Source organism: Trachemys scripta, chromosome 5 (genome assembly GCF_013100865.1).
Source record: "Trachemys scripta elegans isolate TJP31775 chromosome 5, CAS_Tse_1.0, whole genome shotgun sequence".
Lineage (NCBI taxonomy): Eukaryota > Metazoa > Chordata > Testudines > Emydidae > Trachemys > Trachemys scripta.
In genome coordinates, this window is record NC_048302.1 from 135,237,381 (window position 1) to 135,249,815 (window position 12,435).

The window sequence follows — 12,435 nt, forward strand, 5'->3', positions numbered from 1 at the left end:
CACTCACATAGAATCCTCCAAATTCCACACTACATTGGTGTGACATTCACAAAATGTTCACACCTTTCCCATCGCGCGTTAGCGAGGGTTTCATTGTGCAAAATGTGCCCTGATGGATTTAGATTGTCATGTTTGAGGTTGTTTGCCTGTTACACATTATTCACCTCCTTCCCTGCACATAGCATCCTGCTATTTTTGTAATATCTTCTCCTTCTTGGTTAACCTTCTACCTGGCTCTTTCTCCAGAAAGATAATCGGTCTGTCTACACGGCAATTAAAGCCCCCCCCGGCTGGCCCAGGCTCATGGAGGCTCAGGCTAAGCCAGTGGTTCTCAAACTTTTGTATTGGTGACCCCTTTCCCACAGCAAGCCTCTGAGTGCGACCCCCCTAATAAATTAAAAACACTTCTTTATATGTTTAACACCATTATAAATGCTGGAGGCAAAGCGGGGTTTGGAGTGGAGGCTGACAGCTCGCGACCCCCCCCCCCCATGTAATAACCTCGTGACCCCCTGAGGGGTCCCGACCCCCCGTTTGAGAATCCCGGGGCTAAGGGGTTGTTTAATTGTGGTGTAGACATTTGGATTCTGGCTAGAGCCTGGGCTCTAGGACACTCCAGCCTAAGCCTGAAAGTCTACAGTGCAATTAAACAGCCCCTTAGCCCAAGCCCACAAGCCTGAGTCAGCTGGCATGTGCCAATACCCCACGGTGCACTGATCACCTGTAAAATGTAACTTCTGCATTGGTCTTCAGATCCTTCCTCCTCTGTAAATTTGACAAGTTGCTTCCAGAATGTGACAAACCCAGTGAGAGCCCTGCAAACTCAAGCGCTACGTCACAGTACCCAGGATTATTTGACTTATCTCCTCTCCCCCCCCCCCCGATAACTTTATCCTTTCCCCCAGTGAAAATCAAAATCCTCTCTGTCTAATGAACAGTTGAAAAGTCATTAGTTATGGGTTATTGCTAAGTGTGCATCTCTCAGTTCATGTTTGTTATTTTCAGTTGACTATATTAACATTTGGGGACAATATTTCGAGTGAAGGCCAGGATAGAGGTCTCCCTGACTGCATTTATAATGTTTAAACTTCAATTAATCTTCACCCTCTGCCTGTGGCGTAACTAAGTATTACCCCCATTTTACAGATTGGGAAACTGAGGCACAGCAATTTTAAGTGACTTGCCCCAGGCAACACAGCAAGTTGACATCAGAACCATGCTGAAAAATTCATGTACTTTTGGATTCCACCTTTTTTTTTTTTTAATCCTCTGAACATGCTGCCTCAACTATTGTAAAGCTTGAAATCCGCAGGTTGAAACCTCATAAACCAAGTGCATTGAGGCATATAACATGCAGATTCATAGATGCCAAGGCCAGAAGGGGCCATTGTGATCATCTAGTCTGACCTCCTGTATGGCAAAGGCCGTAAAACTTTCCCAAAATAATTCCTAGAGCATTTCATTTAGAAAAAAGCATCCAGTCTTGATTTAAAAATTGCCAGTGATGGAGAATCCACTAGGGCTTTTGGTAAATTGTTCCAATGGTTAATTGCCCTCACTGTTAAAAATTGACACCTTATTTCCAGTCTGAATTTGTCTAGCTCCCAGGCATTGGCTCATATTATACCTTTGTCTAGTAGACTGAAGGGCCCATTATGAATTATTTGTTCCATAAGCAGATACATATAAACCGCGATCAAATCACCCCTTCTCTTTGTTAAGCTAAGCAGTTTGAGCTCTTGAGTATATAAGACATAAGAGTAATGATCCTGCCCAAGGAAGGTGATAACGTGGTTACCAAAATCTAGAGGTTAAAATTATTATTATTAATAATTTGTTGTATCTAACATTTTGGTGGCAACTTGTGGTGGGGCATTATTTAAAAAAAAAAAAATTAGGTTAAACAGAAATGAGTTAACGATCAAATTGACAATGAAATCGGCCCAAATCCAGATCTGTCAGCGGAGCTGAGAGCTGTCAGATGAGTCCAATTTCACTAGCAGTAAAGGATAAACTGGAACCTCTTGTCATTTTTTTTTTTAAAGAAGCATTTTCAAATGTTAAAATTAAAATGTAACATTTATGCCAATCTATCTGTGAAATTTAGTGACAAAATTGGCAGCCAGCTCTAGCATAAAAACAGTGTGAATCTTACATTGAACATAGGGGGATGGGATTTCCTCGAGCAAAATGAGTGTGAAGCAGTCTTATGGTTCTAGCCTAGGACAAGACACCAACTTAGGAAGAGGCTTCTTCTGATCTTACTTAACTCAGCAGCATAGCCTAGTGGGTAAGGCACTGGAGTTGGAGTCAGAGTCAAGAGACCATGGTTCCATGCCTGGCTGTGCTACTGGCCTGCTGCGTCACCTTGGGCAAGTCACTTCTACCACCCTGTGCCCTTTGTAAAAGAGGGAAATACTTGCTTCCCTTTGTAAAGTACTTGGGGATGAAAAGCAGTCCGCAGTGTTGCCAACTCCTGCAATTTTAGTGTGAGTCTTATTATATTTGGCAATTGTCTTAAAGCCTCGGCTCCTGGATTTGTGTGATTATTTGGGAATCTCAGTTTTTTCTTTCTTTCTTGGAGTCTGATTCATGGTTTTTGACTGCTTGGGACTGGCAATACCGCAGTAATAAGAGCTGAGTGCTATTATGAATATGGACTCACAGATCAATCCACTTTCCTTAACCAATAGGAAAGGACTTCGGTTTTGTAAACACAAAGATCCCTCTCGCTAATTCCTCCCACTTGACCTCTTTCAACGAGTCTTGTCAGACTCGGCAAATCTTTATGGAAAGCATCTCTATCCCTTGGCTTCAAAGCCACAATGACCATCACATCAGTCAGGCAATTAGAATTTGGTGGTTGATCTATTTCTGGTGTTTAGGATTTTTTATTTTGTTTTCCTTTTTAGCTGATTTTTTTCCCCCTGACAGTAATTAAAAATGAAGCTGTACATTCCTTGGCAGACTCTTGCACATATGGAGAGTTTGCATTAAATGTGCCTCTTTCAGTCATGCAGATTTTGGGTGTTCTTTTTCTTTTCATTTAGTCTCTTTCTTGTTTTCTTCCACTGAGGTTAAGATTGTAAATGACTAACGTTTTGGGCTGCCTCATCTTCCCCAGTCTCTTTAACCCATTGGCTCTTGGGACCAAATTCTGACTTGTTGGAATGTGATGCAACTTCTATAGAAATATCTGGGCCAAGTTCGTTGATAATGTAAATCCTGGTGTTAGTTGCATGCTGGGTGCAAATGGTAACTTAGTGTAACTCACTGATTTGGCATTCAGCAGGCATGCAAAGTAGGTGTAACTTATATTTCAAGAAAGAGCGTAGGAGGAAAAACCAACTTAACAGGAAGGTGTAAACTAAACCAGCCCGTCCAACCTTTTTTACACTCTCTTGTGCGTTGTTGTTTCTCTCTTCTGGATCCTGAGCCTGTGAGTTGTACCCCAAAACTGATGCAGCTGCAAATGAGTGGTGATCGTAGGCTCACCTCCCTTCCTTTTGACAGACTATTTTGGCTGTTATATCAGGTTTTACCCGCCCCTCATCCTCAGCGTAAATAAAATCAGAGAGGATGTCCGGGCCCAAAGTCCGAGAGCGTGGTTGAATCCACAGTCTTCTAACCCCGAGGTCAGAGTGCTACCATAAGGAGCATTCTTTCTCCTGGTAGCATGGGGTCCTGTGAAAAATATACACACTCAGGAATAAAGGAACATTTCATTGGTGGGTTCTGAAATAGACAGTCTTCACATTACAGATCCATGCTTGTCTCTCCACTCTAATTCCCAGAGAATTAGGTAGCTGGAGGGGAAAAAAGATAAAAATGTGAAAGCGTATCCCATTATATCTACCCATTAGTTGACAATTCATCTCACTGGGAGCTTGCTTTGTGGATGAACCTCAGGAGTTTCTTCCCTTTATACTTCCTTCCCCATCCCTCTTCAGTTCCCTGCATTGTGGGAACTTTTTCTCTTGTGGAATGGGACACAGCCTTTCTGTGCTGCTTCCTGTTTACCCATGTGAGGCCCAATATCCCCACCCCTATTGGGCGAGTGAACCTGGGACTGAATACCTGGCCCAAATTTGGACCTCTAGAGTCTTTGTAACTGTGGGTGTGAGGTATCTAAACTCATGATCATTAAAACAATTGGTCCCAACTAAGAGCACTTGAACTTCCAGGTGGTAGTTCCCTGTTTTCCAACATTAAAATCTGATCTCTTTTCGACATTTGCTAGAGGAGCTGCATTTCCAAAAGTTGAAAAAATAAACGTATCAAAGAAAAATCAAAACCTTTCCACCCCCTGGCCAACCAATGAGAAATGATTTGTGAATTTCTCTGAAACATAACATTTAAGTCCTATTCCAGAGGGTACTTGTGTAAAATAGTTGATTAGCAAACCGTGGAAGTCCCGATAGAGTATTAGTCCTCAGAATAATACAGCTTCTAATACTTTGCCCTTCTGTACCAAGTTCCATCCAAGGATCATCCATGTGAGGGAGGGCAGCACAACCCATCCCCATTTTACAGATGGAGAAACTGAGTTACAGAGAGGTTAAGGGGGAAGGTCAGTGACAGAGTTGGAAAGAGAATCCCGCTTTCTAGATTTCCATCCCCTTTCTTAATCCTGCTCCTTTGTATGATACTGGGCTACGTCGTAAACCCTGACGGAGCAGATATATTCTCCACCTGTTGCCCCTCATCCACACATGAATAGGTGAGTAGAAAGCATCTCAGTGTGCTTAATACATGGGAAGACGCCACGAACAGACTGACAGTTTATTCATTATGCTATTTTTTTTTTTAAATCGTTCCTCTCTCTTGTAGGTTGTTGGTCTTCTCCTACCAAACCAGACGCTGGCGTCCACGGTTTTTTGGCAGGTAACAATCTTCTGCCATGGCACATTGAGTCTATGGACTTGTGTGACAAAAAGAAAAACATCATTGAATTACATCTCCAGCATAGACCCAAAAAATGACAGTGTGACTAAGACATATTTACCTTTCTGCATCAAGAGCATCTTAGTTCATGAGAAGACAGTATGGCTGGATCTCATTGGAAATTTTTGGTAAGACTGGAGTATGCTGCAAATAAACCCAAGGGGCTGATTCTCCACTGCCCCGCACATTGTGTGATCATTTAGACCTGTGTAAAGGAGGTGTAAAATGGTGCTAAATCCAAATGGTATTACACCTGAGCAAAGTGGGTGTATAGTAAATGATGACACAAGGTGCAAAGCCATGGAGAATTAGGCCCTTGATGCTCACCCCTCTGCTGTTTTGAAGACATTCTGTCAAGTCGTTTAGGTTTCAGCCTTTACATACCTTGAAAAGGGCATATTCTGTTAGAGAGACAAGGGAGGATGAGGTAATATCCTTTTTTGGACCAACCTCTGTGGTGAGAGAGACAAACTTTCAAGCTCCTCGGAGCTCTTAGAAAAAAAGAGCTATGTGTGGATTAAAAACTTGTCTCTCTCACCAACAAAAGTTGGTCCAATAAAAGATATTACCTCACCCGCCCCTTGTCTTTCTAATGCCCTGGGACCGACACAGCTACAACAACACTGCATATTCTCTTAGTGAAATTCATCCACAGGGCTCTGCAGCTTCAGAAGGTCCCCAAGACAGCAGAACTTCAGTGGTGGCAGCAGAGCATATATGCAGAAGACTCCACATTTGCTGCATGGGCATCAGCTGACAGCTGGGCTCCGTGCCAGTTCTGAGTTCTGAATGGGGGCTTGGCGAATGTTTCTGCGATTACCCCAATGTTGTTTCTTTGTACAAAGCTATTTAAGAGGTGTGTGTGTGTGTGTGTGTGTGTGTGTGTGTGTGTGTGTGAATTTGAGCCATAGTAACTGTTATCCCAAATAAACAATTCTGAATAATTGAAATAATAAGACTTATTCAAACTGTTCTTAAAAATCTTTGTTTATTGCCTTCAACGTAAATAGTGCTATAAAATGTCATGCCAGCCATGGAAGATCAAGGCATAGTGCAGACTATCTAGGACTTTGGAAAGGTGCAGTCAACAGAAAACATAAGCATATCTTAGTAACTTGTAGCTGTGTTTAAATTCAACAAGGTAAGTTATGGCCACATAGTTCAAATGCTGAAGCTGCATCTTGTGCAGTATACAACTTTAAGAGGCATTGTGGCTGGAAATTTCTAGAGTTGTTCACCTCTTCCACTGTCATGATGCTGAAGACCTCAGAGTTCAATCCGGTGCCTGCTGAAGTCAGTGACAAAACTCCCATTGATTTCAGTGGTGCAGGATCAGACACTTGATTATGCTACTCTTACTCATGTGCGTAGCCCCACTGACGTCAATGAGACTCCTGGCATGTGTAAAGACTACTCATGTGAGTAAGGATAGCAGGGTAAGACCCTAAAGAGTCCCCGTTCACAGTGAGAGGTGAACCTTGTGTTCTGTACTTAGAGAAAGTTGAAGGGATAAACTGAAGGGTCTGTTCTTAAATAGGACTCTAGCTATGAGCACAGCACAAAACCTGTTTAATTGTGAAATTCTTCAAGGACCAGATTCTTACTCACTGTGAGTAGTACCTTACTGTGCAATAAGTCTCACTGAAATCAATGAGACTACAGTGCAGTTACTGGGGACCGTGGATCAGCGCTCCCGTCGCACTCCCCATCCGTACCCGGCCCAGGCTGGGGAAACTAATGATCCAACCAGTGGACCAAATTCAGTGATGAATCCTGGTCACGTGGCACCTGAGGCACATTGCGCATATGCTAAGAAGAATGCATTTACTCAGTAAATAAGGGTGTCGGAATCCTTATTTGGAACTGGAAAGAGTATTCTAAAAAAAAAAAATCAACAACCCACAAGAGCATAACCCAAGAGAAATTCGTTAACAGAATATACACCTCTACCCCGATATAACGCAACCCGATATAACGTGAATTCGAATTTAACGTGGTAAAGCAGTGCTCCGGGGGGGGGGGCTGCGCGCTCCAGCGGATCGAAGCAAGTTTGATATAACGCGGTTTCACCTATAACGCGGTAAGATTTTTTTGGCTCCCGAGGACAGCATTCTATGGGGGTAGAGGTGTACAAATTTCAAGTCCCAGACCAATAGTAGAACAGCATTGACTTCACTGGGAGTTACATGTGCTTATGTAGAGGTAGAATTTGACATGCGAAATGTAGGATTCTAACTGCTTGACAAACTGTGATCAGATGCAAACCCAGCCCGCAGCAAAGAAAAGGAACATAGCCTTCAACTTGACTAACTCGGAGCACGCTTGGAAGGCTGCTTCAGTGGTTCTCAAACTTTTTCTGGTTCTGACGGCCTGCTGGACCCATTGTCAGACCAAATTGCCCCAGATCACAGAGTTAACAGGAGAGGTTCATTTTGGGAGTGCTTCTCTCAAACTTCAGATGCCAACTTAATTTGTGGTGCAAAAAATATGGGGGTTACCATACTTCCCAGGGAGAGAACGTTTTTGCCCCTCCATCCGTGTTCCCTCCCTCCCTTCTTCCTCTGACCCCATTCCCCTCCATCTTTCCAATTCTCTTTTCCCTCTCCTTTCCTCCTTTTCTGACTCCTTTCTGTTTCTTTCCCTTCTTCTCTCCTTTCAGTATCATTTCTCAGGTTCTGACCAGCAGCTGGAGGAGAGCAGCCCCGTGCGCCTGCACTGACATACTTTAACCACAGCACCTTGAGTACGCATGTTGCAGTCCAGGGCATGTCAGGCCCCAGACTGAGGTAAGCAGTCATTGGAGCAGCATGAGTGGGACCCTCTGAGCCTCTGGAGTCCCATTTTTGCTGAATTGAGGGAGTGTTCAGAACGCCCTCCCTCCAGTAGATCTTTCCTGGATGTGGGGGGAGTGGCCCTACTACCATTGCCACCCCCTCTGAACTCTGCAGACAGGGGGAGTGGGCCAGCCAGCCACCTCCTGAAGAGTCCAGAAGTGTATCAGCCAGCCACCCCAGAAGACAGCAGAGCCAGGGAGTGGATAGCAGGGCACTGATCCATCCCCGCTCTAAAGACTGCTTAAGGTAGGAAGGGAATGGGGCAAAACTTGTCCCAGTTTTATATTTCTGAGCTGAGATTCTGGTCGGTAACTGGGGTGGAGTTGTGGGATGGTGACCAAGCAGGGGTGAGTATTGGGTTCTCAATGAAACCCAATTCCACCTGGTTGAGGGTCTGTTAGAGAAGTTTCTCTAGCTCTGCTCGATGGACCACATCAGTTGAGTTTGATTAGTGGCGCTTTATAAAGGCTCACTTGGAAACCAGGACAGATTCCCAGCACCTATTGCCAAACAAAATTCTCACAAATCATTTATTTTTTTTTTTTAGCATAAAAGGCAAATTTTGGTGGCCCCATGTATTCCTTTATGCAAAAGTTCTGAGTTCAATAGGAAGAGCATGCTTGTGGGCCATCACTACTGCTTTTACCTAATTTGATCTTTCTGTGCCTATGCCCTTCCCACATTTAACCACTCGGTGACTCTGTCTCTCCCCTTTCTTCTTTCTCTCCTCTCAGGTTCTGGCCATTAGCTGGAGAAGAACCAGTAGTATCCTACTCTTACATTGAAGCACATTACGTGTGGCACCTGCTTTGGGAGTGGGGTGGGGAACCGTAGTTCTTTTCATTCACAACTGCTGTGGACAAAGCACTTCAGTTCAAAAGCACGGCGCTACTCTTCTCCAGTTGCCAGTACTGTTGCTGACACACTTCCATTGGAGTAAATGCTATCCTAGAAGTCAGAGATGGAAATACCAGTTAGATCATCCAGTCCCTATCCCCGAAATGGTACAGTAGATTCTTTCATGATCCCCAGACCAGCCTCCCATGAACCCCCAGTTTGAGAACCACTGAGTTTAATGAAGGTCTAAAAGACTGGCTGCTAGGGCCTATAATATCCTGCAACTTTCTCTAAGGGACGTCATGGACCAGAGCAGGAAGAAGAATGTTTAATGTTAAAATTGCCATGTTCTGGAACCCTTCAATGGTGCTATCATTTATGACAAGAATTTTCAAGAAGGTTTGATCTTTCCAGCTTTAGATCAGTTTTTATCACAATTGTGCTGTTTTAATGTAGGGTGTGCGTTTATTTTCTAGTTTTAGTGTGTGTCCGTGTCTGTGTGGATTTAATGCTGGTGAAAAGGGGTGGGTCAAAGACACAGGGATGTCAGGGGTGGGGTGCAATATAACAAAATGGTGACAGTGGAGGATACCAAGTAGAGATTCTTCCCCCGCTCCCCTCCAGATAAGTGGGAGAGACCAGCCTATTTGTCTTTCTTTTGGAGACAGCCCCTAAAGGGATCAAACAGCCACTCTTCAACAAAACACCAATTGGGGAGACTATCTCACTATATGTATGTACCGCACCTAGCACAATGGGACCCTGATCTCTGTTGGAACCTCTAGGGGCTACTGTAGTACCAATAATAAATAATAGGAATAGCACAAGGCTGTTGTTCTGGGATAGCTGTAATAGGACGTTTAAGTCTGAGCACACCCACTGTTTTTACTGGGTTTTCTTAAGTATCATGAAAATATTCCTGTTAATAGATTTTGTAAAACTTTTATTTAAAAAAAAACTAAATATAGGGTCTAAACTATCTGACGGTGTCCCTTTTAAACTTTACTGTAGCTAGTACTGTAGTCAGAGGACCAGATTCATTGTCCAGTGATGTCAATTAAAAGACACCCCTTGGCTTAAAAGGGGAGCGGATTGGACTCCAAGTGTGCACAAAGCCTTAGAAATGTGCAGGGGTCACGGTTGTTGGTGTGAGTGTGTATGTGTGTGTAGAGTGGATAACGCACATTTCTGCATTTAGTTTTCCTCTCTGTTACCCCTGTACTTTCACAGACATATAACAGTATTCTCCTTGATATCACAAAGCTTCCATGACCCAGTGGGAGGTATAATTGGATAAAGTGGACTTTTCTGTATCATGTTTGGGGAGGGGGGAGGAGTTTTGTTTTTTGCAGCAGCAGTAGTGGCATAGATACATTCTCTTTTTTAAAACAGTTTGTATCTCTTATTTCCTTTTTAGTGGTTGAATCAGAGCCACAACGCATGTGTCAACTATGCAAACCGAAATGCAACTAAGGTGAGGAGATGTTACATAGGCAGTATCTACAGTAAGTCTGATCTTTTTTTACACTGAAAGCGTAATTCCTGAATCTTGGACTTTAACAGAAACTGCAGGGTAGGTGCCACAGCAGGTTTATGGATTGGCCTTTCTCCTATGGAGCCTTCATTATTAAATTGTCTTAGACAATAGGTGGACTGAGTTTGTGTTCTCAGTCTAGTCCCTGGTTCAAATCTAGTTCCTTTTGTTCAAATCCTTAAAGTACCAAAACCAGGGGTATTGTTCCAGAATAGCAGGGCTGTTGCTGGTCTGGGTTTAGGTGATATAAGCAGGTGTACTTCCTATTCTGCTTGATAGAATATATGCATGCTGTATGTAATCCTAATTTAGCTACTTCCTACAGGTTTGACTTTATTGGTAACTCAAATAACCTCAACCAGATGTAAAACCATTCCCCATGGCAGGACCTCTCAGCTCTAGAGTCTGGTTCCTTCTGGTACTTGCTGGTTAGTGCTAATAAGAACCATCTGCTAGTGTGATTCCTCAGTATTCAGTCTACACCTTCAGACAGGTTTCAAGCATTTGAAATCAGGGTGACTGCATAGAGGAGTTCTGCAGGGTCCTAGAGTCCATCCCCCTCTTTACAGGTGGACTGGTAGAACTTATTAGATAAAGCTAGCACAGGAGCTGTACGGGCATGCCCTCTGTATCCAATGCTCTCATTTTCAAGAGCATTTAAAAGTGGGGATTCTGGGCCTCTTTCCAGACAACAAGCTTCTCTCTTCTCCAGTACACTTGGCACCCACTAATTTGGGGAGATGAGTCAGTTTCTTTTCCAGATCTTGGTCTCCTACATGGCAGACAACATGCTGCCGCAACTGTAATTTGCCCAGTTGATAATCTTGATTGGTAAGAACTGACATAATTTAACATAGTAAAGAGAAAATATGATCGGTATTTGGCTTTTCTGATGACAAAAGAAGACTCCACGATTAAATATACAACCCCTGGTGGGAGGCGGGGGACAAGTCCTTCCCACATTTTGTTACTATCCCAAGGGTGTTCCTCTCAATGCAGTTGCAGAACTAAAGTGTTCTTACTCCAAGTCTTTCTTTTGCCCCTCGTCCCCCAAAACTTTTATGTTGTTGTATCACTTCTCATAATGTCTGAGAACTCAAGGTATGAAGCTGAATTAGAAGCCATCGGACTTGCATGCAATAGATTTTCATTAAAAGCTAAAAGAAGTTGTCAGGTCAAGATAACCTTTGGGTACGTCCAGACTACCCACCGTATCGGCATGTAGCGATCGATTTATCGGGGATCGATATATCGCATCTCGTCGAGACGTGATATATCGATCCCCGAACGCGCTCCCCGTCGACTCCGGAACTCCACCGGAGCGAGCGACGGTAGCGGAGTCGACGGGGGAGCCGCAGCCGTTGATCCCGCGCCGTGAGGACGAGAGGTAAGTTGGAATAAGATACGGTGACTTCAGCTACGGTATTCCCGTAGCTGAAGTTGCGTATTTTACATCGACACCCTCCCCCCCCCCCAGTGTAGACCAGGCCAAAGAGCTATAGTTAAATCAGAAAGCTTTGGGTTCATAATGTACGTGTGTGTGTGTGTGTGTATGAATAGTTCTGCCACATCGCACTTATATATAATATTTCCAGGACAAATAGTAAATTTCTGGTGCTAAATAAATAATTTTCCAAGTCATAGAATATCAGGGTTGGAAGGGACCTCAGAAGGTCATCTTGTCCAACCCCCTGCTCAAAGCAGGACCAATTCCCAAGTAAATCATCCCAGCCAGGGCTTTGTCAAGCCTGACCTTAAAAACCTCTAAGGAAGGAGATTCCACCACCTCCCTAGGTAACCCATTCCAGTGCTTCACCACCCTCCTAGTGAAAAAGTTTTTTCTAATATCCAATCTAAACCTCCCCCACTGTAACTTGAGACCATTACTCCTTGTTCTGTCATCAGGTATCACTGAGAACAGTCTAGATCCATCCTCTTTGGAACCCCCTTTTGGGTAGTTGAAAGCAGCTATCAAATCCCCCCTCATTCTTCTCTTCTGCAGACTAAACAATCCCAATTCCCTCAGCCTCTCCTCGTAAGTCATGTGCTCCAGCCCCCTAATCATTTTTGTTGCCCTCTGCTGGACTCTTTCCAGTTTTTCCACATCCTTCTTGTAGTGTGGGGCCCAAAACTGGACACAGTACTCCAGATGAGGCCTCACCAATGTCGAATAGAGGGGAATGATCACGTCCCTCGATCTGCTGGCAATGCCCCTACTTATACAGCCCAAAATGCCGTTAGCCTTCTTGGCAACAAGGGCACACTGTTGACTCATATCCAGCTTCT

General features: G+C 43.8%; 1 protein-coding gene across 1 annotated transcript in view; it reads left to right on the forward strand.

Moving 5' to 3' along the window:
• Positions 1–2,825: 2,825 nt before the first annotated feature.
• LOC117878389 (sideroflexin-5) overlaps positions 2,826–12,435 on the forward strand; it is a gene marked incomplete in the record, with an annotated part of 121,459 nt that continues 111,849 nt past the window's right edge. Inside the window, 3 exon segments of the mRNA XM_034772553.1 lie at positions 2,826–2,840; positions 4,831–4,884; positions 10,033–10,089. Coding sequence (XP_034628444.1) covers positions 2,826–2,840; positions 4,831–4,884; positions 10,033–10,089 — 126 coding nt within the window.